General features: G+C 34.2%; 1 protein-coding gene across 1 annotated transcript in view; it reads left to right on the top strand.

The window, feature by feature from the left end:
* Positions 1–26,051, top strand: part of PIK3CA (phosphatidylinositol-4,5-bisphosphate 3-kinase catalytic subunit alpha) — an 83,470-nt gene that overhangs the window by 41,854 nt on the left and 15,565 nt on the right. The window contains exons 2-13 of the mRNA XM_059391506.1: positions 6,484–6,911; positions 7,415–7,624; positions 8,949–9,199; positions 9,840–10,085; positions 10,626–10,711; positions 17,780–17,885; positions 18,601–18,753; positions 18,844–18,978; positions 23,742–23,866; positions 24,736–24,817; positions 25,126–25,290; positions 25,513–25,616. Coding sequence (XP_059247489.1) covers positions 6,560–6,911; positions 7,415–7,624; positions 8,949–9,199; positions 9,840–10,085; positions 10,626–10,711; positions 17,780–17,885; positions 18,601–18,753; positions 18,844–18,978; positions 23,742–23,866; positions 24,736–24,817; positions 25,126–25,290; positions 25,513–25,616 — 2,015 coding nt within the window. The 5' untranslated portion in view covers positions 6,484–6,559. The remainder of the gene's footprint in view (positions 1–6,483; positions 6,912–7,414; positions 7,625–8,948; positions 9,200–9,839; positions 10,086–10,625; positions 10,712–17,779; positions 17,886–18,600; positions 18,754–18,843; positions 18,979–23,741; positions 23,867–24,735; positions 24,818–25,125; positions 25,291–25,512; positions 25,617–26,051) is intronic.

The raw sequence follows: 26,051 nt of genomic DNA, 5'->3' as shown, positions 1-26,051 counted from the left end.
AAAATATCTTGTCAATATATATCTAAATATACTCATATGTGTCCATTAAATCAAATAACATTGGTTAAAAGTATCAGTTAAATAAGAAATAAGTATTTGTAAAACTTTTGTTCATTCAGTAAATACTTAGGAAACTTCTGTATTTGTGGAACATAGATATCTAGAAAACACAAGCTACTTATTTTAACAGATTATGGCTGTTTGAGGTGATTAAGTTGCCAGTGGAGTCAGTATAGCTATCCCCCTAAATTTCCAAGTATACATTTCAAAATAGCTTTCTTATCTTAATTACTTTCTGATGCAGATGTAATATTATACTTTAAAATCAAATAACTGTTTTAAATATAATACACTTTTGAAATTGAAGCCTGAATTAAAATATCTAATGTATACATTTTATTTTAAAGTAATCAAGTCAGAAAAAGTCTCTGCAGTCTTAGAATGTATTTATAGACTCATAATTCATATGTACATACTAGATTTTGTTGGTGCATTTTGAGATGAATATTAATTAGCAAAAGAACACTTTAAGCAATGACAAAAATGAAGATAAAGTATCTCTTGAATCATTGCTAAAGGAATTGGGGGTAAAAAGACCAAGAGAAAATTCTAATAGCTGACAGTCATGTGAAGAGATAGAAAAGGCAGAAATAATGGAATGAATTTTAGAAATAATAACGTTTAGGGTTAACTTTAGAAGTGCTCCACAAAAATTTCTGTATCAGATAATGATCTCCCAACACTGAAAATATTCAATTTATTGACTTCTGAGATACTTTCCTATTTCAGGATCTTAACTTCAGTGCCTTAAAAGTAATGCCTCCTTTCCACCTCAGCCCCGAAGGACTTCAAGTGAAATTGTAGAATTGTGGTCCAAAAGGCAGGGTTAAGGATGACTTATTATGTGATGTCCATTTAGAAATTCTCCAGTTGAGGGAACCTGGGTGGCATAGTTGTTAAGCATCTGACTCTTAATTTCAGCTCAGGTCATGGTCTCAGGGTCCTGAGATTGAGCCCCACATCAGGCTCCATGCTCAGCAGGGAGTCTGCTTGAGACTCTCGTCCTCAGGCCCTCACCTCACTAACACTCGTGCTCTTTCTCTCTCAAATAAATAAAGAAATCTGTAAAAAAAGAAAATTCTCAGATTGATTTATTGGGTAATCCTGATGCCTTATCAGAAGCCAGCAAACTTTTTTGTAAAGGACCAGATATTAAGTGTTTTAAGCTCTATCGTCGTATAGCATCTGCTTAACTCTGTTGTTGTAGTGGGAAAACATCATTGACAATATACGAACACAGTTTATTGGCTGGGTTCCCATTTAAATTTATTTGCAAAAGCAGATGTTGAGCTGGATTTGGCATGTGGATCATGATCATAGTTTGACAATCTTTGCTTAAAACAATGAAACCTGAAAATACTGTTATATTAATATAAGCAAAGAAAGGCTTTGAATTAAAAAACAAATTGTTAAAATGTCATTGTCATCTTGGGCTGAAAGAGAGCACATTAGATGTTTAAATTGTCCAGTGAATTAAGAACCCCTCAACTAATAAAAGTCAAGTGACAGTGGAGACTCTGAGACTGTTTTTAATGTTCATTTCTGCTATTTTGTGCTTAAAGTTGTCTTTACTCCAGCTGAGCAATACCATTGCCCTCATTTGGACTGCTAATGCAGATCCAACGCTAACCAAGAAATAAATGTGGGTTCAGGCCTTCTAAGAACCAAAGACTTTAAGTGCCTCCTGCCCAAACACAGTGCGTAACTGAAGAAGAGGAGGCTACTGTCACAGGCTGGCTGGAAAACAAGGAGATGGGGACCACTTTGAAAAGCATCATCTCCAACCTGGGGTCTTTGGAAGTAGGGCCAAAAGTACACTCAGACTCTTCCATAATACTGAAGTGCTTTGCTGTATTGTGTTTCAGAATAGCACAGTAATTGTTTTATAATAAGGATGTAATTCATCAAGAAAAGGGTCAATTGTGAGTTATATATACTTTTTTTTAAGAAAGCAGGAGCACCCCAATTGAAATAGCTTATCATTAGATATATACAAAGTTAGGGGAAAAGTTAAACCAACTTAATACCTAAGAGTCCTGAATAGTTATGATTTTTCAGTATTAGAATATTTCGTTCTGACATACTGAATTCAAAAGCTCAGTAGTGTTAAGGCTGAGGTCCTGTGCAGAGCCCCTTGTCCCAGGAAATGGGTCACAGCCAAAAAAAGGGTTACCCCTCGCGGGTCACTCAGTTATACATTGATGGGGAACCTGGTGCTAAACCATTGGCAGACCCTGCGTCTGGGTCAGGGTTTCCCACATAGTGGTATAAAGTTCACTGCAGTCTATGGAAAGTCAGCTCTCAACACAAGGGTTTGTAAAGAAAGGACAAAAATAACAATAGAGAAGTTCTTTACTCCTAAAATATTTTATTTTTAGTGAATACATGTTGTGACTTCAAACTGCCAAACTATAGAGATTAAATTGAATATTAACTTTATAGTGATTTATCCCCCTCTATTGCTTTTCAAATAAGTTCCTTTGTAAATAGATTACGCACTTGCATTTAGATAATTCCACCATCTTTATCAGCATTTAATTTATGATTTAATTAATCAGCATTTAATTTCTTCTATAGTATGAAGGACCTTTTATTTAATTACATATGCATATTTAGTTACATATGCTGATTCTTAACTCTAGGGATTTTTTCCCCCCAAATTAGAGGAATTTGAGAAGATACCATTTTTACACCTTGGTTTAATGCTTATTTGATTATATCCTGTTATTTGAAGAGAAACTTTTTTTTTTTTTTAGAAATCTGAAATTTAAAATCATGAAAAAAATATAATATTCTTTTGCTCAAAATACTTTAGAAGACTCCCTTTACTTACAGCATACTACCTAAAATTCAAACTCCTTAACGAGGAATCTGCGCACCTTTCTGGCCTCTGCCTACTTCTCTCTCCCTCCTTGCTACAAACCCTACTTATTCCCATGCACTTCAAACTCAAGTAATAAAAAACAACTTGTATTGCTGGTAACAGGCTGTGTTTTTTCATGGTCTGTGACTTAGCACACATACTCTTGTGGCAATCTAAAACACTTTCCTCATGTCCAAGCTGCCCGTACCTTTCCTGCGATCCCTACTCTTCTATAATATTCTACTTAAATTTTACCTCTCTGATGCCTTCTCTAACTTCCTCAAGCAGTTGGAGATTTCCCATTACTTAAATTCATATTCTGTCCTACAACAATTTTCCGTTGTCAACATTGTTCTTATCTTTCATTCCCCAGTGAACTCTGAGTCCCTCAACAACCCAAGTGAAAACATTTTATTTACCTTAGTTTTCATAGCATATTTAGCTTAGAGCCCAGAACAGGTAGATATCCCTCCAAAAAAAGCCAGAGGGGGTTAGCAAGGGATTCCTTCCTTAAGCTGTAGATAACTGTACCATTTCAATAGGAATATTAGGAATCCAGGAAACTAGAGACAGCTATGAAAGTACCAGCCTCTGAGCCACTCAGTACTATTCCAGTCTTGTAGGTGAGCGGGGCATTCCCGGTGCTACCTTCAACATTCAGCTCTTGAAACTAGCACTCCTTTATAAGGCTCCTTATTACTTGCCTCCCACTGTAAAAGAACTCAAGCTGCTTTTTCCCGTCCCTATCTGGTACAAGCCCTGGATAATTCATAATAGCTTGAAAAGGTAGTGTGGGTGTACTTTGCAGGTTTATTAATATTTAACATTTATTGAATGCTTACTCTATGCCAGTCTCTTTGCTTACATGTTTTTCATATATTAACTCATCTCATACAACAGTCTGATGAATTTTCTGCCATTATCCCAACTTAACAAAACAGGGTGTGGAGAATGAAGTTCAGTGAGATAAATTAAACCGAAGCAAAGCCACTATTTACTAAGGCAGTGAGAATTTGAATCCAGTGTAACTTTAGAGCCCATTTTCTTACTTACCACCAATGAGTATTACCTGGTCATAACTGAAACCCAAATAGCAGCATGGTTACAGTGTGTACTTTGAAGTCATCTAGATCTGGATTCAAAATCTATATCTAACATTTGTGAGCTCTGAGCTAATGATTTGTACAGAGTCAGGCCTGACATCAGAAGACAAAGTTAATATCCTCTCTTCTATTCAGTACTACCACAGCGCCAGCCATTGCCTGCCTTCCAGAATCTTTCAAGTGTTTTATGGCTGTGATCACATTTATTCTCTTAATGAGAAGGGGTGTCTTGAGCATTCAATAATCGCTAACTGACCATAAATATACTATAGTAGGATAAAGATTAGAACCAGTAATCTCTCTGCTCTACTAGTCTTCTCTTTTGCTAATTTTTAGGGAACATTTAAGACTCTGAGATGTTATTTATTATATAAAATAGTTGCCCTTGTGATTCCGTAATGTGGACCTGTGAGCACCATTCAACAAAGAAAACTATAAACACAGCTGCTGTTTTGGTGTGGCTTGTGGTTTGGTTTTGTTGTTATTTGAACTTTTTGAGCAGGCAGGTCATCATTTAAAAGTAGTCATTTGGCATTTCCCTTGCATTCTTCAAATTTTTTTGTATGTTTTAAAAAGCTTAGCTTCAGTCACTTCTATAATTATGCCCACAGATTGGTTCATCTGGTCTTTTTACTAACCAATGAATTTTCATTTAGAAATGTAAGAAATAGAATAATTATGCTTTAAATCCGATAACTTCAGTGGGTCTCATAAATTTGAAGAAACGTTTTCAACTATTAAAAATCGCTTTTACATTCTCTATTGTCTTCCAGCTGATTTCTATATTTCTAGAGATGGGGGAGGGTTTGAAATTTTTGCTGTTTCTATTTCTCACCCCTTTTATGTATTGGAACTTTGAAGCATACTATAAGTACTTGTTTGCAACCTAGAGACAGCAAAAAAGTCTGCTCAAAGTAGACCCTGTTGCCCTTTCTGGCTCACACTGGCTGTAAAGTGAAAGATGGATTGTAGGGGACAATCCTAGATCCAGGGACACCATTTAGGCCTAAGTAGTGGTCCAAACAAGAAATATTGTGGCCTGACCGAAGATACTAAGAGTAGTAGTGGAGTATGCAGATTCCGGAGATAGAATTAACAGTTTGTTGATGCATTAGACGTTGAGGGCATGACATACAGGAGTCAGAAAAGACAAGTTTCTGTCTGTGAAATTACCTGTGAATTTAATTATCCTATACCCAACAAACTCATAATCTTCATACTTTTGACTTTGCCTTGGAAGGGCAAGGGCCATGTCTGTCTTCTCCAAATTATCATATTCCCAGGACCTAACAACGTCCTGTGGAAAAGCCCCAGTACTCTTTTTTTTTTTTTTTTAGCTCCAATACATTTTTAGTGAATAAACAAAGTATCATGTATGACTGTTGTGCATAGTGCCTGATAGAATAATCAAATATAGTAAGTTATCTGGGACCTTTTGTTTCATTTCTCTAGCTTTCATTTCTTTTTTATAGTCTCTCAGTTTACCTTTTCCTGTGCCTTTATAGTATAGCTTGCTGAATAAAAGAAAATATGAACAACAAAAAATAAACTTCTGGCTTTGTGGATTTTGTAGTATTTTCTAAAGAATCCCAGAGATTTTTGACATCTTTAAAAATGAGGACTTCAAATCCTAATAATACTTTGTATTTTTAAAAATATAACAAGTATTTAACACTGTTAAGACATTTTACTAACAAAGAGAGTCAGTGGGTCTCATTTGGGTGTAGATCAGTTCATTTCAGTCAGAAGTATTAGGGCTGGGTTATTTGATAAAGTAGATGGATAATTCAAATTTATCATCATATCTCAAGGAAAATGCATTGATGACACTTTATATTATAGTGAATATATACACAAATTATACTCTAAAAGCAGAATGGTCTAAGATGTCACTTAATAATGCAAAGAAGGAGATCACAAAGGTTAATTTAAGAAAAAGACAAAGCCATACAATTTCTCGTTACCGCAGGGTAGAGAGATAGGGAGTGAAAAGGAAGATTTGACTTCTCTCATCTTTACTCGCCTTTAAAATGAGAGCAGTGGCCCCATGATCTTTCCGGTCCAAATTCTTTTGCTCCATAAAATAGAATGATAAAAGTGATATGTGATGGGAATTTTAATTTCAGTGTTCTTCCCATAGGGTCGGCTCTGTCTTGGTAAGACCTGATAGTGCCTGATAGACATTATAGACCTGATAGACCTTTAAAAATCTATTAAAATAATATGTTTTTAACTGAATGATTTTATTAAATAATTAAATACAAGTGCTTTTTCTAATTCCTCCTTTGGAATCCTAATTTGGAGCAAGAGTCCCTGTCAAAATACTTAAGGTGAATTATTAATACCCTAATCAATTCAAACTACAGAAAATGAGTTTTTACATTTAGTAATGCCATAAATATATTCTCCTGTAGTTTTTCTTTTAACATGTTTTTTTTTTTCCCTCCTTTGGTTTAGATTTCTGCTTTGGGACAGCCACTCATCTAATTCCTTAAAATAGTTTTATATGTAAAACTTGTAAAGGATCAGAACAATGCCTCCAAGACCATCATCAGGTGAACTGTGGGGCATCCACTTGATGCCCCCAAGAATCCTAGTAGAATGTTTACTACCAAATGGAATGATAGTGACGTTAGAATGCCTCCGTGAGGCTACGTTAATAACTATAAAGCATGAATTATTTAAAGAAGCAAGAAAGTACCCTCTCCATCAACTTCTTCAAGATGAATCTTCTTACATTTTCGTAAGTGTTACCCAAGAAGCAGAAAGGGAAGAATTTTTTGATGAAACAAGACGACTTTGTGACCTTCGGCTTTTTCAACCCTTTTTAAAAGTAATTGAGCCAGTAGGCAACCGAGAAGAAAAGATCCTCAATCGAGAAATTGGTATGACAGTTTTTATTCAATGGCATTGTTGTCCTATTCTAAAAGCAAATAACTATGAAACTTAACTATTATCTCATTACTAAAATATTTGTCTGAATCCGTTAACTGCCTTTGTAACCTTAAATAAATAGATTTTGAAATAAAAACCATTACAAATCAGAAGTATTTTTTGACTACTTGGCCAAGGAACTATTTTTAGTAATATCCTATAAGTTTTTCTTTAAGAAAGTTGTTATATCCCAGTTTGGTTTTGTTAGTCTTTTTAAAAATTACATGGATGTTTGCTTCCTTTTCTCCAAGCTGCAGGAATATATTATGTGTTATATGTTAAAAATATTTGAGTCTTTGTCAACTCTTACTTTATGTATTCATCAAAATTTCTTTAAACCCAGAGAGACTTCTTTATTGTAGTCTTCCCAATGTGTCAAGTTCCCCATTTGTAAGAAACTTGTTTGTACTGTATGTTTAAGAGAATGTTATATTCTTTATATAATTTTTTTAAGGTTTTGCTATTGGCATGCCAGTGTGTGAATTTGATATGGTTAAAGATCCAGAAGTACAGGACTTCCGAAGAAATATTCTGAATGTTTGTAAAGAAGCTGTGGATCTTCGGGATCTTAATTCACCTCATAGTAGAGCAATGTATGTCTATCCTCCAAATGTAGAATCTTCACCAGAACTGCCAAAGCACATATATAATAAGTTAGATAAAGGTAAGAAACTTGTCAATCTACTATAATTGGTCACTATAGTAAAAATTTCTATCTCTTTTTATCTCACCTAGATGAGAAGCTTCTTGAAGACAGGGACTGTTTATACTGACAAGATATGGCTGAGTGCCAAATATATATGCATGTAATAAATATTTATTGATTGAATTGCGAACATACAGTGCTGATCCCAGTGAATTGTGTATCTTAACAATAAAACTAAAGAACTTTGCGTTTGAAATTCATTGTTACACAGTTACAACTGATTATCTTTTTACAAATAAAAAATGTAAATAGAAATACTTTATGAAATTTTGGGAAAACTTTGTATATAAATAAATTTCTTAATATTAAATGCAATAACTAAATCTGATAGATTGACTTTTGACATTTAATATATCAATTTCTAGAATTAAGTGAACATGGAAATTTATACACTCTGGGGAAATGGAAATGTCATTTGTATCAGATAAACATTCTGTATTTTTCAAGATAACAAAGTGAAGTTTTCAATTTGAAGTTTTAGAATAAGTTAGCTTTCACACACTATTAAATATAAAATTCTGTTGGTAGATGAATTAAGACATCTTATTACTATTTCACTCTTATTATTCAAAATAGTTTAAAGCAGTATAATGTAAAATCTTCATTTGAAATTCTTTTCTACTTTAGCATACCTTCTAAAATGAAAGTTTCTCTTCATTTTCCACCAACATTCTTTATGAAACTTTTCCTACAGAAAAGTTGAAAGAATTATACTGTGAATACCTGGACCACTCTACCATAGTTTTAATCTTTCCATTTTCATCATCTTCCCTCCTTCCTCCCAGCTTAATTGATCTTAAAAGGAAAACATTTAAAAATTCATATTCTCTCCCTTCTTCCACCACCTTTTCTCTCCTTCTGATTCAGAATTTGCATTATGTCTCCATGATTCTTTCCCATAGTTGCCAAAAACTCTTCTACTTTAGGTACTGTTTAACCTTTGATACCATCATGAGTCACTCTTCACAGGCGTTGTACTCAGGAAGTATGTGATGCAGTTTAGGATGGAAATTAGCTTGACCTCAGGTATTGTGACCCACTAGTCACAGTTTTGCATGCTTGTCATGAAACATGAGATTTGGGCATGGCCGGGCAGCCCTGTCATATATGAAAGATTTGTGGTTTCTGCCTGATATTTACCTGTATTTAATTAGTTTGATTATAAGTCTTTTCTGATTATAGTTAGAATAATGGTAGTACATAGTACATACTTTTTAAAATTTGTCTCTTGAAAAATGAAATATATATGGTGATTGTATCCAATAATGTTTTCCTGTTATAGGGCAAATAATAGTGGTGATTTGGGTAATAGTTTCTCCAAATAATGACAAGCAGAAGTATACTCTGAAAATCAACCACGACTGTGTGCCAGAACAAGTAATTGCTGAAGCAATCAGGAAAAAAACTAGAAGTATGTTGCTATCATCTGAACAACTCAAACTCTGTGTTTTAGAATATCAGGGCAAGTATATTTTAAAAGTGTGTGGATGTGATGAATACTTCCTTGAGAAATATCCTCTAAGTCAGTATAAGGTGAGTAACAAGCTTCAAAAATATTAATATGAAATGTAAAAGTTGGGGACAAGTATCTGTATTTTTAGGACATTCTGAAAATTCAATGATTAGTATTAGTGAATAGCTTCATAAGTTTATTTTTAATACTCTAATTATTTTGGGCAGCTGGGCTCAGTCAGTTAAGTGTCTGCTTCAGTTCAGGTCATCATCCTGGGGTCGTAGGAGCAAGCCCCACATCAGGCTTCCTGCTCAGTGGGGTTCCTGCTTCTCCCTCTCCTTCTGCTTGTGCTTTTTCTCTCTCTCTCACTCTCTCTTAAAGAAATAAATAAATAAATTTTTTTAAGTTTAAAAAAAATGCTGTATTTAATTTGAGAGATTGATGATGAATTTGAGAGAACAGATACTTTTTTTTCCTTTAGATTTTATATACTGATATTTCGAGTCCGACTATAGATACATGGATAAGCTGATTAACATTGTTCAGATATAAACAGTGTTTTCATAATGAGTATCCTCTGGTCATTGTTTTTAATTCTTTTTTTCTTTTTTTTTTTTTCTTATTTATTTATTTATTTATTTTTGCTTGCATGTTTGTTGATTTTAAAATGAAACACCTTTTAAGAAATGGCTTTTTCCCTCCCCTCTTAATCTTTTACAGTACATAAGAAGCTGTATAATGCTTGGGAGGATGCCCAATTTGATGCTGATGGCTAAAGAAAGCCTTTATTCCCAACTGCCAATGGACTGTTTCACAATGCCTTCATATTCCAGACGCATCTCCACAGCTACACCATATATGAATGGAGAAACATCTACAAAATCCCTTTGGGTTATAAATAGTGCACTCAGAATAAAAATCCTTTGTGCAACCTATGTGAATGTAAATATTCGAGACATTGACAAGGTAAAGTCAAGGGTTGATGCTTATTATATAAATTACATAAACTTTTTTTACTGAACTATGTATAATAATCTGTTGGCCTGCACTGTTTTCAGATAGCTAGAAAACTCCTCCTCTCCCTTAGCTGTGCACCATTTACAGTCTTTGTCTGTAATGCTAATATCCATAATTCTAATATTCTAATCATTTTAATTTCCATACTCTAAGTTCTTAAAACCATGAGTTTTATAGAATTCATTTGGCAGCAAAACCTGACCTTAAAAAGCAAGAATTTTTATAGCTTTTATATATCCCATTTAGTGTAAATATGCATATGTTTTGTTGCAGAAATATTAATGTCTTTATGGAGTACTGTTGCAACTGCTAAGAATCTGAAGTGATATTTAGTATATGTACCAATTTATCTTTCTATAATATGAAAAACTCTGAATTACATACCTGGCCTAAAGGGATTATGTAATAATATTGGTTCTGTAATGTGTATATATATATTATGTTTGTATGTATTTTTATACACATACTCTTTTTTTTTTCTTTTTTAAGATCTATGTTCGAACAGGTATCTATCATGGAGGAGAACCCTTATGCGATAATGTGAACACTCAAAGAGTACCTTGTTCCAATCCCAGGTAAGGAAGTATATGGATTTGTATTTCCAAAAGCCATGTTAGTATTTAGCAGTGTAATCAATAAAAGTAGTAATTTTTTTTGCATCATTAGTTTTATAACAAGTCATTTAAATTAACCAGACATTTACATATAGACCATAAGAACTTTCAGTCAAATGAATATCTATCACAGGATCATTTTGTGAGTTCTTCATAAAATGTTATCTGAAGGGTTTTTCTGATTCTCTCTTCCCATTTTATCAAGTAGAGAACAGAATATGGTTACATTTTGTGCTGATGATTCCCCACATTAGATTCATAAACCTAGTATTTTATTCTTAACCTCCATTTACATTTACATTAGAAGAAATGAGAGTTGGCAAACAACTTCAGAGCCAGACTACTGTGAGGCACTCACATCACTCAGAAGAGTAGATCTTTATGACATTTAAATAAAGAGCCTCTGGGAACAAATCCATTTCTGAGAGGGAGTTTGGAGGAACATTTTAAATGATTACTGCCTAGAAATGCAATGAAGAAATAAAAGGTAATATAATCCAACAGTTTGCCATCCTGCTGTTTCTTTGGCTCTTTATAGAATCACTTGGGAATTAAGAGTCTACCCTGAATATAATAGAAACATTTTAAGAGCACTCAAATTGTTACGAAAGATTAAAGGTGAATTTTGTAGACTAGCAATAGAGACAACTAGTAAAACCTCCAGAAGTAAATTTTGTAATGAATTTAGACTGAATTTAAGAGAATCAAGAAAAAGTTCTGGTCTTGTAATTAAGTTGCTAGAGATGGCCACCATTCTAGAGCCTAGGGAAGTTCAAAGAGGTGATAGCTTTCTCTACTAGGAGGAAGTAAAATAGTTCCTTACCCTACCTGAACCATTGTCAATCAGAAGTACATCATTTAATTAGAAGTTACACTGTGAAACAACTACAGGATCTTTTTAAATTTTTGTTTGTAGCAGGAAAAGTTTATTTCCTACCCATACTGGCATGTATTTCACAGGTTGGATGGGGTGTCTGTGTGAGGAACAGAAAAACAGTATTTGAGGAAATACTGGACAAAAATTTTCCAAACTTGTTGAAAACTATAAGCATTCTAAGAAGTTCTACAAGCTCCAACCAGAGACCCCAAAATAATATTGGGTAGATATATCCTAGTTGTTTCAAGTACTTAAAGTAAACTAGTTTTATAAAAGTAAAAGGTAAATTTGTTTAATAATATGAGATTAAAAGCTCAAAATTTTAGTAAATTAGCTATTTAGATAGGACTTAAATTTGATTATCTTTTCTTCAAGAATTCTCTAGTTTAGAACTTCAGGCCAGGGGCGCCTGGGTGGCTCAGTGGGTTAAGCCGCTGCCTTCGGCTCAGGTCATGATCCCAGGGTCCTGGGATCGAGTCCCACATCAGGCTCTCTGCTGGGCAGGGAGCCTGCTTCTTCCTCTCTCTCTTTCAGCCTGCCTCTCTGCCTACTTGTGATCTCTGTCTGTCAAATAAATAAATAAAATCTTTAAAAAAAAAAAAAGAACTTCAGGCCAGTATCTCTGAAGAGCATAGATGGAAAAATCCTCAACAAAATATTAACAAACTAAATCCAACAATATGTTAAAAAAAATCATTCTCCACAATCAAGTGGGATTTATTCCTGGTTTAGTAGTTACAGATCAGTCAACATGATACCATACATCAATAAGAGAAAGAATAAAAACCATATGATCATTTCAATAGATGCCGAAAAATCCCTTGACAAAGTATGATAAAACTTTCAACAGAGTATGTTAGTGGGAATATACCTCAACATAATAAAGTTCATCTATTTAAAACCTACAGCTAACATCATACTCAATGTTGAAAAATTGGGGTCTTTCTCCTTAAGATCAGGAACAGAACAAGGATGTCCACTCTTATCACTTTTACTCAGCATGGTACTAGAAATCCTAGCCACAGCAATCAGACAAGAAAAAGGAATAAAAGCCATCCAGATTGGTAAGAAAGAAGTGAAACTTCCACTATTTGCAGATGACATGATACACTATATAGAAAATCCTAAAGACCCAATGTTGAAAAAGAAAACCAAAGCTGGACGCATCACAGTTCCAGACCTCTAGCTGTAATCATCAAGACACTATGATAATGGCACAAAACAGACACATCAATAAATGGGACAGAATAGAGAACCCAGAAATGGACGCTCAACTCTTTGGTCAGCTAATCTTTAACAAAGCAGGAAAGACTATCCAGTGGAAAAAAGACAGTCTCTTCAACAGATGGTTTTGGGAAAATTGGATAGCCACATGCAGAAAAATGACACTGGACCACTTTTTTACACCATACACGAAAATAAACTCAAAGTGGATGAAAGACCTAATGTGAGACAGGAATCCATCAAAATCCTTGAAGAGAATACAGACAGCAACTTCTTGCTAGACACATCTTTAAAGGTAAGGGAAACAGAAGCAAAAATGAACTATTGAGACTATATTAAAATAAAAAACTTATGCATTAAAAAGGAAACAATCAACAAAATTAAGACAGCCTCTGAAGGTCAACAAATGACAACAAATGACTGCACTATATCCAAAATATATAAAGAACTTACAAAACTCAACACCCAAACACCAAATAACCCAATTAAAACATGGGCAGAAGACATGAACAGACATCTCCAAAGAAGTCAGACATCCAGGTGGCCAATAGACACATGAAAAGATGGTCAGTATCACTCATCATCAGGGAAATGCAAATCAAAAGTACAAAGAGATACTACCTCATAACTGTCAGAGTGACTACAATAAAAAACACAAGAAACAACAGTGTTGGAGAGTTTGTAGAGAAAAAGGAACACTTGTGCCCTATTGCTTGGAATGTAAACTGGTGCAGTCACTGTGGAAAACAGTAAGGAGTTTCCTCAAAAAATTCAAAAAGGACCACCCTATGAACCAGTAATCCCACTACTAGATTTACCGGAAGAATAAGGAAACACTAATTTGAAAGCTATGTGCCCTCCTACGATTATAGCACTGTTATTTACAATAACCAAATTATGGAAGCAGCCAAGTGTTCATTGATGGATGGATGGCTAAAGAGCTGTACATACACACAAACACACAGGAATATTATTCAGCCATTTAAAAAAATCTTGCCATTTACTGCAACATGAATGAAGCTAAAGGGTATAATGCTAAGCAAAAGGAGTCAGAGAAAGACAAATACCATACCATATGATTTCAGTCATGTGGAATTTAAGAAGCAAAACAAATGAACAAAGTGGGAAGAAAGAGACAAACCAAGAAACAGACTTTTAACTGTAGAGAACAAACAGAGGGTTACCAGAGGGGAGGTTATGGGGGGGATGGGAAAAACAGGTGATAGGGATTAGGAGTACACTTATGATGAGTACTGTAGTACACTAGAAGTGTTGAATGACTGCACTGTACACCTGAAACTAATATAACAGTGTATACTTAGCTATATTGGAATTAAAATTAAAACATTTAATAAAAAAGAATTCTCTAGTTAATACCACCTCACACCACTCAGAATGGCTAAAATTAACAAGTCAGGAAATGACAGATGCTGGCGAGGATGCGGAGAAAGGGGAACCCTCCTACACTGTTGCTGGGAATGCAAGCTGGTGCAACCATTCTGGAAAATAGCGTGGAAGTTCCTCAAAAAGCTGAAAATAGAGCTACCTTATGACCGAGCGATTGCACTGCTGGGTATATACCCTAAAGATACAAACGTGGTGCTCCAAAGGGGCACATGCACCTGAATGTTTATAGCAGCAATGTCCACAATAGCCAAACTGTGGAAAGAACCTAGATGTCCATCAATAAATGAATGGATAAAGAAGGTGTGGTATATACACACACACACACACACACACACACACATACACACAATGGAATACTATGCAGCCATCAAAAGAAATGAAATCTTGCCATTTGCATAGAGGGTATTATGCTTAGCAAAATAAGTCAAGCAGAGAAAGACAACTATCCTATGATCTCCCTGTTATGAGGAAGTGGAGATGCAACATGGGGGTTTGGGGGGTAGGAAAAGAAAAAAATGAAACAAGATGGGATTGGGAGGGAGACAAACCATAAAAGACTCAATCTCACAAAACAGGCTGAGGGTTGCTGGGGGTCTGGGAGTCAGGAGAGGATGGTGGGGATATGGACATTGGGGAGGGTGTATGCTGTGGTGAGTGCTGTGAAATGTGTAAACCTGGCAATTCACAGACCTGTACCCCTGGGGATAAAAATACATTATATGTTTATAAAAAATTTTTAAATTAATTTTCAAAAAAAGAATTCTCTAGTTAAAGGGTAAAATCCCTATGGTAATAGTATTAGGATTTAAGTAGATTTCTAACTTTTCTGTATTCACAAAATTAAAATCAAGGATAAAGAATATGAAGTTATTAGAAGGGTAGAAAAGTTGATTTTTAAAAAATTCTTACTGAGATTGATTATTCTAAATCCGTACTTCCATATGCTAAATAAAGTAGAAACTTAATGATTTCTTCATAAATGTTACCAGTCCTCTCCCAAAATCAAAATAAATTTGGACTGTATATATCAAGCCATTGCCAAAAAATAAAGAATTTAATTGATATGTGTGTATGCACATGTCTGTATGGACTTTAGAGGAAGAGAGAAACATGTTTTTGTCAATTAGCATAGTATTGAACAGCTACATTTATGGGACATAGCTCTTTTAGAAAGTGTATAGGATATTTTTCATTAATTATAAGCAATTTGAAAGATTTATAAGTAATAAAAACTCCTGGGAACATCAAAGTACATGTATCTTTAATTTTTCTTAAATTATTGTGGACTTATCAGATCCAACAGTATTTCTTCTATTTGCATTTATTTCTTTTCCCTTTAGAATTTCTTATTACTAACTTGACCCATTTAAAACATAAGTCTTCTCTGCATCAAAGGACAATATTTTTTTTTTAATCTTTGTCCATAAGTAGAACTTATTTTACTGATAAAGCTTATAACTTAGTTTGGCTAATTAAAAATAGAATTTTTACCATTAAATTGTTTAGTCTTATTTTATTTATAATAAAAAAATAGAATTATGAAAAAGTTCTTTGAAGAAATTTTCTAGATTAATATCTAGCACTTGAACTTTTACTGTGGACCAGTTACTATTCTTTTCACTTTACTTGTGTTACCTGACCAAGCCAGCCACTCACCCCTTCTCTTGTGTTATCTCATTTAATCTTCACAACAATCTTGGGGAATAAGTACTGTTATTAGTCTCATTTCACAGATGAGAAAACAGACAAAAGCAAGGGCCACACATTTTTTTTTAATTTAAATTCAGCATGTAGTACGTTATTAGTTTTTGATGTAATGTTCAGTGATTCATTAGTTGTGTATAACACCCAGTGCTCATCACATCACAGAGGGTCACACATTTAATAAAATAGTGAACAGGAGTCTACTCAAGGTAGTCTGACCTGAGTCATACTGGTAACTATTGTTTCAAAACAAGACAAAACAAAGTTTTTTGGGGCATCTGGGTGGCTCAGTCAGTTAAGCAACTGCCTTCAGCTCAGGTCATGATCTCAGGTCCTGGGATGGAGCCCCACATTGGGTTCCGTGCTCATTAGGAAGCCTGCTTCTCTCTCTCTCGCTCTGTCCCTGCCCCTGCTTGTGTTCTCTCTCTCTCTCTCTCTGTGTCAAATAAATAAATAAAATGTTTTGTTTTGTTTTTTAAAGTTTTGTTACTTGGCTCTTTACAGATCTGTCCACCAAATATAGACATAATTTCGCATATAATATCCAGTAAATTAAAAAGAATTATCATAAATATTAGAATAATTTTTGTCATCACTTTGTATAGCAACTTTTTATTCTTTATTATGAATGTTAACTCTTACCTCTTGTCAAGTAATTATTCTCAACTTCAAATACTTTCTGCTTTACACATCCTTTATTTGCATAGTGACTGACTGAACGGGTTCTTCTGAATAAAATTACATCATGTGTAAAAGTAAATATAATTGTAATCATCATAGAAAATCTCACTCTTCTTGTTTAGTTTCCCTCTTTCAAATGCCTTTTCTATACGCTAATTTTTTTTTTTTTTACTGCAGTATGGCACAAATGTATAAGTATATAAATGATAATCATAAAGTTCAGGGAATTATCACAGAGTTAGTACCTATATAACTACTATGCTGGTTAAGAAATAGAACATTTACCAGAAATATGACATTGCCCCTTCCATTAACCTTCTCACCTCTCCAAAGGCAACAGCTATCCTGACATCTAACATTATTTTTCAGTTTGAACTGTTTTTGAATTTTATATAAATATACTTAAGAATTAGATACTCTCTTATATGTAGCTTCTTTCACTCATGTTTGTAAGATTTCATCCGTATTGGGGCACCTGGGTGGCTCAGAGGGTTAAGCCTCTGCCTTCGCATGATCTCAGGGTCTTGGGATCAAGCCCCACATCGGGCTCTCTCTCTCTGCTCAGCAGGGAGCCTGCTTCCTCCTCCTCCTCTCTCTCTGCCTGCCTCTCTGCCTACTTGTGATCTCTGTCTATCAAATAAATAAATAAAATCTTTAAAAAAAAATTTCATCTGTATTGCAAGTAACGTGTGTATTTCCCTTGCTGTATGGTGTTCCATTATAAGAATATACTGCAGTTTGTTCTACTTTTAGACATTTGGATTGTTAACACTTGGGGGATATTTGCAAATACTCGTTACTAGCAATGTGTGAGATTTCCTGTTACTACACCTCCTTCCCTCCCTTGGTAACATCATTGGTATCATCAGCCTTTATAGTTTTAGCCAATCTCTTATATAATGATATCTCTATGAGATTTTATTTTGCATTTTCTGGTTGACAAATAATATTGACTACTTTTTTATATTTATTGGCCATTTGGATATGATCTTGTGAGGTATGTCTATACCAGTTGATTTCTGACCTGTTTTTGTTTGATTTTTTGTTTTCTTGATGATTTGTAGGAGTTGTTTATATACCTGGATAAAGCCTTTTTTTTTTTTGTAAATTCTTTTTTTCTTTAAAATTTTACATAGGTGGAATGAATGGCTAAATTATGATATATACATTCCTGATCTTCCTCGTGCTGCTCGACTTTGCCTTTCCATTTGTTCTGTTAAAGGCCGAAAGGGTGCTAAAGAGGTAAAGTATTTCAGAAGGAATAATTATTTTTACCTCTAAAAAACTCCTAATTATACTGCTTTGAATTTTTATCAAGAAGTGAACTTTTTTCTTTATCTAAAAAAATTAGTCAAATATTTTTAAATTTTTAGTAAATAAATGTGTCATAGAATACCTCAGCAGACCTTCCCGAATCTATTTACAAGTCTGTCCTGAGTTCACACGGGCAAAATTTTTTATACATGCAATGACTACCCACAAATATCTGTTACGTGACTACATGCCAATATCTGCCTGGTTTGCTTTGGTTCATATTTCCTATTTATAATTAAAGAAAAATTTCTGTTATTTCAAATAGGAAAACAGAAAGTGCTTGTACTTTCAAAAAAAATTGATGTGACTTAAAGCTATCATTGTAGCGATAGTTATTGAATTCTTTCTGTGGAAGAAAAGTGCTTTGAAATGCATTTTGTAGGGGCACCTTGGTGGCTCAGTCATTAAGCATTTGCATTCAGCCCATGTCATGATCCCAGGTTCCTGGGATCAAGCCCCACATTGAGCACCACATCAGGCTCCCTGCTCAGCAGGAAGCCTGCTTCTACCTCTCCCACTCCCCCTGCTTATGCTCTCTCTCTCTGTCTCTCTTTCTCTACCAAGTAAATAAATAATCTTTTTTAAAATGCATTTTATAATTTAATCCACAGAGTAGTGAATATCTTTCTGTTCATTTTTGAAGGAACACTGTCCATTGGCCTGGGGAAATATAAACTTGTTTGATTATACAGATACTCTAGTATCTGGAAAAATGGCTCTGAATCTTTGGCCAGTACCTCATGGATTAGAAGATTTGCTGAACCCTATTGGTGTTACTGGGTCAAATCCAAATAAAGTAAGCTTTTTATTATCATAAATTAGAATTTTTTCCTTTTTTCTGACGGTTAAGCACAATATTTATGATAACTTTTATTCCATCTCTTAGGAAACACCATGCTTAGAGTTGGAGTTTGACTGGTTCAGCAGTGTGGTCAAGTTCCCAGATATGTCAGTGATTGAAGAGCATGCCAACTGGTCGGTGTCTCGAGAAGCAGGATTTAGTTATTCCCATGCAGGACTGGTAAGGCAGATCACTGAATTTTCTTAAGTATCAGTCATAATCAGTGGATTTGGGTTTATCCTTTTTGTTTGGAGCAGGGTTCATGGGGTTTAGTTACAGTGGCATAGCTCCTATAGGCTCTGGACAGAGTTGCTGTAATTAGTATAATCACATTCTCTATATGCTAGTACTGTTACTGAAGTTCTGTCTCTTAGTTTAGTCAGAGCCCTAGCCTGCCTTCATTTAACAAATATTAATTGAATGTCAACTATATGTTTGTATTCATTGTGTGAGAGGTAATAAAGTTTTTGACCTAAAGAGACCTCCATTGAATATACAGTCTAATGGTGAAAATAGACGTTGAAGTGGTAAAAGAAATGTGTGAGATTATAAATCATGGTAGGTGATAATGATAGAAAAACCAATAGTATCCCAAGAATGACTATAGAGAGTTGGGGTGAAAAGCCAATATGTATTGGGTTCAAGAAAGAACTTTTTACTTCTCTGGGATAATAACCTGAAAGTTGAAACAAAAGCATGAGTATGTTGTTAGTTAAGCTTGGAAGCAGAGGAGAGCTTTGTTACCACCATACTCCAGGATCCCCTAGAAAAGATTACATATAAAAGGAAGTTTAAGTATGAATCAAGTTGTCTGATCTTGGCCATTAATTTAGAATCACAGTATAACTGGGTTCAAAGACCATTAACTCTTATTTCTTAAGGGCAAAGGTGTCAGTGCTAAGAGAAGATATTTTTGTTCTTATCTCTTTCCCTGGTTTTCAAATTTATCACTTTTTCTTTGGCCTGGTGATACATTATGGCTAGACCAACCAATGAGTATGGGGCCAAGAGGTCCTGAAATAGGCCTACCTGAGTAACAGCAATGCCCAGGGGCAGTTGGAATCCTGCATTGAGGAACTTTATTAGTTTACAGCTGTGTTCTCAGTAAGGAGTTTACAAACCCTTTTGTAAACTGATTAGTAATAATCATAACCTTCCTGCCAATATACTTTCAGAGATAATGTAGCAGGTATTTAGAGAGGTACAAATTAATTTTAAATTATTACTGAATTCTTTCTGATACTAAAAGTACAAAGGAATTCTTTTTCTTGAAAAATGTAGCCTCTATTTTGTAACTTTGATTTCTTGTTGATAATTCTAACATTTATCAAGTGCTTACTGTGTACCACAGTACTGTGTACTGTGATACCAGTCACTTTTCATGGTTTATCTCATTTAATCTTAAAAGCAATCTCTATGAGGGTAGTACGAATATAATCCCTATATTGCCAGTAAGGAAACAGGCTTAAGGAGTTTAAATAACTTATCCAGTATCACTGTTTAATAAGTATTGAGCTTCTGGGATACCAGGGTAGCTCAGTGGGTTAAAGCCTCTGCCTTCAGCTCAGGTCATGATCCCAGGGTCCTGGGATCCAGCCGGCATCCGGCTCTTTGCTCAGCGGGGAGCCTGCTTCCCCTTATCTCTCTCTCTCTGCCTGCCACTCTACCTACTTGTGATCTCTGTTTGTCAAATAAATAAATAAAATCTTTAAAAAAAAAAAAAAGTATTGAGCTTCTAACTCTTAACTATTTTGCTGTAACTGAACAGAAACTCCTTAATCTTGAAATTGGGATTGAAATATTGATGAGCTAAAAATAAATATATATATGTAGATAGATAGATAAATAAATAAAATTTAAAATAATAAAATTTTTAAAATTTTAAAAAAGAAATATTGATGAGCATTCCCATGAATTGTCCATAGTGCTATACCATTAGTTACACCTGTAAACCAAAGGAATTATGAAAGTCAAGTCACTTTAAGACTCATTTATCTCCTATTTTTATTCATATATTCACTTTATCATCAGAGTCTGACTCAGTTAGCTTTTGAGTTTCTTTTTGAGCTGTCCTAGCTCTTAGAGATTACGCTGAGTGCAATAAGTCAAGCAGAGAGAGTCAATTACATGGTTTCACTTACTTGTGTAGCGTAAGGAATAACACAGAAGACATTGAGAGATGGAGAGAAGCGAGTTGGGGTAAATCAGAGGGGGAGACAAACCATGAGAGACTGTGGACTTTGAGAAACAAACTGAGGGTTTGGGAGGGGAAAAGGGTGGGGGGTTGGGTGAGCCTGGTGGTGGGTATTATGGAGGGCACGTATTGCATGGAGCACTGGGTGTGGTACATAAACCATGAATTTTAGAATACTGAAAAAAAATTTTTTTTAAAAAGGACTGATATTTTATGACTTTTTTTCTTTCTTAGAGGAATTTTTTCTTTAAAGTAAAAAGTTGTTTTTAATAGAATAAAACTGGGTCAGTTTTTCAGTTATGATCGGGTCTATTGAAAACTTCTATAAACCTAAGATAGAAACGATATCAAAGGTCCTGGAGGTAGAGGGAACAAAATTACACCACTTGAGAGTCATTACTTCAGATTCTAATGATGATGGTAAAATTGATCATGTAGGTAAAACATCAAATAATGTCCTAGATGAATTTTCTCGAACTCAAGATATGATGAGTGAACAATAGATTTCCAAGAACAAAAAGGAAATATTGTATTCAGTTAGTCATTCAACAGGAATAACTTCATCACACACTATTTTTTGATGAGAACCTGGACCACACCTCATCTTTCTTTCCAGTTTTAATGCTGCTATACACCAGAATTTATTTGATACACTTTTTAAGTGAATAAACATCACAGGCAGGTGTGTATGCAAAGATGAGTGGAAGGAAAAAAGTGCTGTAGAAATATAAAATATAAAATATAAAATATAAAATTGCTTGGATTACTATAAAAGTTCTCAAAAGTATTATATTTTGACAATTGAAGTATAAGAAGAAAAATCAGGAGTGATGATAAGCTAGAACTTATTAGATATGCATTTGAAGTGTAGAATCACGATCTGGAAGATATGTGTGTTCCAGGCTCATGCATGACAGTTGATGAGCAAGCAGTTAATGGCATTCAAAGGATGTTGCCCATTTTGATTATGAATTTGGTTCTGCTGTGTACTAAATTCTTAGTAAGATGTCAAATAAAGTTGTTTTTCACAAAATTTTTTCATAGTTTATTAAGTTATATTTAAAATGAAAACAACTAAAAAATAAGCCAAAAATATTAAGAGTCGCTTAGACCAAGATGAGAAATGATAATGACTACTTTCCCTGTGAATCAAGGGTTAAGTATTTGTTATCTCTTACCTTGAGTATTACAATAGCCTCCTAAATGGTCTTCCTCAGTCTACAAAGCAGCTAAAATAATCTGTATAAAACATAAATCAGGGGCGCCTGGGTGGCTCAGTGGGCTAAAGGGTCCTGGGATTGAGCCCTGGCATCAGGCTCTCTGTTCAGCGGGGAGCCTGCTTCCCCACCTCCCTTTCTCTGCCTGCTTCTCTGCCTACTTGTGATCTCTGTCTGTCAAATAATAAAATCTTTTTAAAAAAAGAAACATAAATCAAATCATGATATTCATTCTTTAAATAGCTTTCACTAAAAATAAAATCCAAATCTTTTACCCTGACTTGCAAATTTTATGTGGTCTGAACATAGCCTCCCATCACTCTCCCCTTGTCTCCTGGGCTTCAGGCTCCTAGGTCTTGTTCCTTTTCCTCCCTAATACCAAACTCATTCTCTTCTTGGGTCCCCTTCACTGTTTCCTCCACCTGCAGTACTCTTTTCCCTGATCTTATTGTGGGTGCTTCTTTCTTATCATTTGGACCACAAATTAAATACTCCCTTCTCAGAGGCCACTTCCAGATACCCAGTGTAAAGTAGCCACTCAGTCATGTTCATTATATCACCCAAAGTATTTATATCAGCTTTCCAATTTTTTTTAATTTGTTCATATAATTTTTCACTATAATCTTGTTAGTGAAGGTTCTTTTACTATTTAAGACCCTCAACAGTAAGAACAAAACAAGGCACACGGTACATGTTTTAATAAACATTTGTTGATGGACATGTGCCAATAATATTTCTTTATACTATTGGATAAATTAATATTTAAGTGTTGTTAATAAAATGTTAACAAATGTTAATAAAAACCAAGTGGCATGAATACCTGCTTTCATTTTTAGCCATTGGGAATATGTGTGACCTGTTCCAAGGGGATGTGTACTTGTGTTCATAATATATTAATATACATTCATAATTATTCATTATGCAGTTAATATATCTGTATTTAAAGGGAATAAGTATGTTACTTGGACTCTTGGCATTATACCAAAGGTTATGGTGTTTTTATTTTCGTTTCCAAACATTTAACGTCCAGTGTTTTAACAAGGGTATTTCTTTTCCTTTTTTCTCTTACTTATTTTTACTTTTTAAATTTGAGAGCCTTGCAGTGATTACAAGGATATATTTGAGCAAAGATTATGAAAGAATTTACATTTGTATTTTATTATTTTACTGTTTCTTATTCCAGAAACATGAGCAGAGTAGTTAATAGAATACTAGGAAGGGGCCTTATCAGGAAGAGAAGTCAGTTACTTACTTCTACCCCCAGGTATCCCAGTTTGGTCACTCACTTTGGCAGTGACTGTTCTGTGACTGATGGTAATGTTAGCTAAGATACTGGATTTGTTCCACAAATACTGCCTTAAGCTGATTCTCCCCATCCCTGAAAATAAAGGCTTGTGATGAGAATAAACTGGATCACAACGATTAATAAGCAGTGTAAAGTTGTTGGCCACTGTCTGTTTTTGTAGATCACTCATGAATCCAGGGGAAAATATGGCAAAGGAAATCATATAAGATATTACTTTATTTTGCAGAGTAACAGACTAGCTAGAGACAATGAATTAAGAGAAAACGATAAAGAACAGCTCCGAGCAATTTGTACCCGAGATCCTCTATCTGAAATCACTGAGCAAGAGAAAGATTTTCTATGGAGCCACAGGTAAATGTTAAGATGAATATTCCCTAAAACAACTGATTTTGGCTTATCTTGCGGGTTCTTCAATACCTGTTAAAGTATATAAAGCATAATTTACATGACTTTTTTGTCATAAACAATATTCTTTTTTAAACTGTGGATAAAGATCAGTATTTCTAGAAAATCATGCTGCATTGGTACTAACCTTCCACCTTCAAGCCTTGAAGGCTTTTTTAAAATTCTAAGTCCCTGGTGTGACTTTTTTTAGGATTTGTTTTGGGGACTTTTTTAAATGAAATTCAAGATTAAAAAAAAAATACCCATAGCTTTAGATCAATTTAGTTGGGATGTAGTTGGTCTAGATATTTCAATTTTTAGGCGTTCCTTCCATTTTTTTCCTTACACTTCCTCAATGTAATAGTGCAGTGCTTTATTTTCACATATGGAGAAATTACCCCACTACTTAGGAATTATACACTGATTTATTTAAATAAAGCAGTTGCAGTGCCTTTCTGCAAAAAGTTCATTGAAACATAAGTTTTATCCAGTGACTACAGTAGAAGTGGCAACTCTCCTCATGGTTTCTGTTGGGTGAGTGGGTAAAAAAAGAGCTATGTAGTGTTGTGAAATAAATTCATACTTTTTTCCAAAGTATCTGTCTTCCATTTGGATTATTCTTTTGTCTTCCATGACATTGTAACTGTCTATGTATTATGTGTGCATAAATATGGAATTATATTGTTAAATGCTGATTTCTTTTGATATTAAAGTAGGCTAGTAATGGTAAGTTTTCAGTATGTTTGGAAAGATTACATAGTTTAAAATTTAGATATCTAGGCCTTTTGATTAACATGCAAGAATGTTTTTTGTTTTGTTTTGTCTTTTCCACACAGACACTATTGTGTAACTATCCCTGAAATTCTACCCAAACTGCTTCTGTCTGTTAAATGGAATTCTAGAGATGAAGTAGCTCAGGTAAATGCATGTTTGAGATTACAGAATAACTGTTGTATAAAATTCATGTGTCACTCAAATTGTTTTCTCTCAGAAAGTCTGCATAAGAGGTGAAATAGACTATGTTTTATATTAATATGATAATATAGTGGGAAAAAATACCATTCACACCACTAATAAAATTAGTTAGAATTGAACATTTTAAACACCAGATTCATAAGGAGAGCCCTTAACTAATTTTAAAAGAAGAAATTAAGACATTGTCTTAGAGGGTTCACTCACAATTGTCTTAACTTTTTAAATGTGATTTATTGTTTTTGCTATAACAGATGTACTGCTTAGTGAAAGATTGGCCTCCAATCAAACCTGAACAGGCTATGGAGCTTCTGGACTGTAATTACCCAGATCCTATGGTTCGAGGTTTTGCTGTTCGGTGCTTGGAAAAATACTTAACAGATGACAAGCTTTCTCAGTACCTAATTCAGCTAGTACAGGTAAAATAATGTAAAATAGAAAAATAATGTTTTATTCTAAATCCATGCACCTTTATCCAGACTGTGGATCTTTATCTATACTAGCTTTATGCTTTTTTTAAAATAGGTTTTATTACCAGTAGTACCTACTTAATTTCTAAAAAATTTTCTTTAAATCCAGCCATGCAAAAACTGACCCTGATTGATGCAATGTTGTTTTTATGTTTGTGTTTAATCACATAGGTCCTAAAATATGAACAGTATTTGGATAACCTGCTTGTGAGATTTTTACTCAAGAAAGCATTGACTAATCAAAGGATTGGGCACTTTTTCTTTTGGCATTTAAAGTAAGTCACATTATTTTCCCATTAAATTCTTTAGATATATGTTACTTGCTTTCTTAACAGATCTATAAATATTACTTATATACTGTTGTTTTTGTCTGAGTTTTCCATAATGAAAGTATATTGTACCAGTCGTAAGCTTCCCTTCAAGTTTTTCTCTTTAGTATTAAATAAGCAGGAAAATTCAAAACTGAATTTTATATAGAAATGAGACCTGAAATATTTTTAAAGACTTTGATTTTACTCTAAGCGAAGTAAAATTTGTTAGTTTTATATTGGTTAATATTGCAGTTGATTTCACTATATGTGTGGATTAAAAAATCCACACATAAAAGAAAAAAAATCCTGCCTTGGAATTCAGAACAATAATGACAGAAATCCCAAGTTTCTTACTAGAAAACAAGCTAATTAAGAATTAAAAGTATTTGGGCACCTGGG

Source organism: Mustela nigripes, chromosome 2 (assembly GCF_022355385.1).
Source record: "Mustela nigripes isolate SB6536 chromosome 2, MUSNIG.SB6536, whole genome shotgun sequence".
Classification (NCBI taxonomy): Eukaryota; Metazoa; Chordata; class Mammalia; order Carnivora; family Mustelidae; genus Mustela; species Mustela nigripes.
The sequence above is the reverse complement of the archived record's forward strand: the minus strand, read 5'-3'. Positions and strand labels throughout refer to the sequence as shown.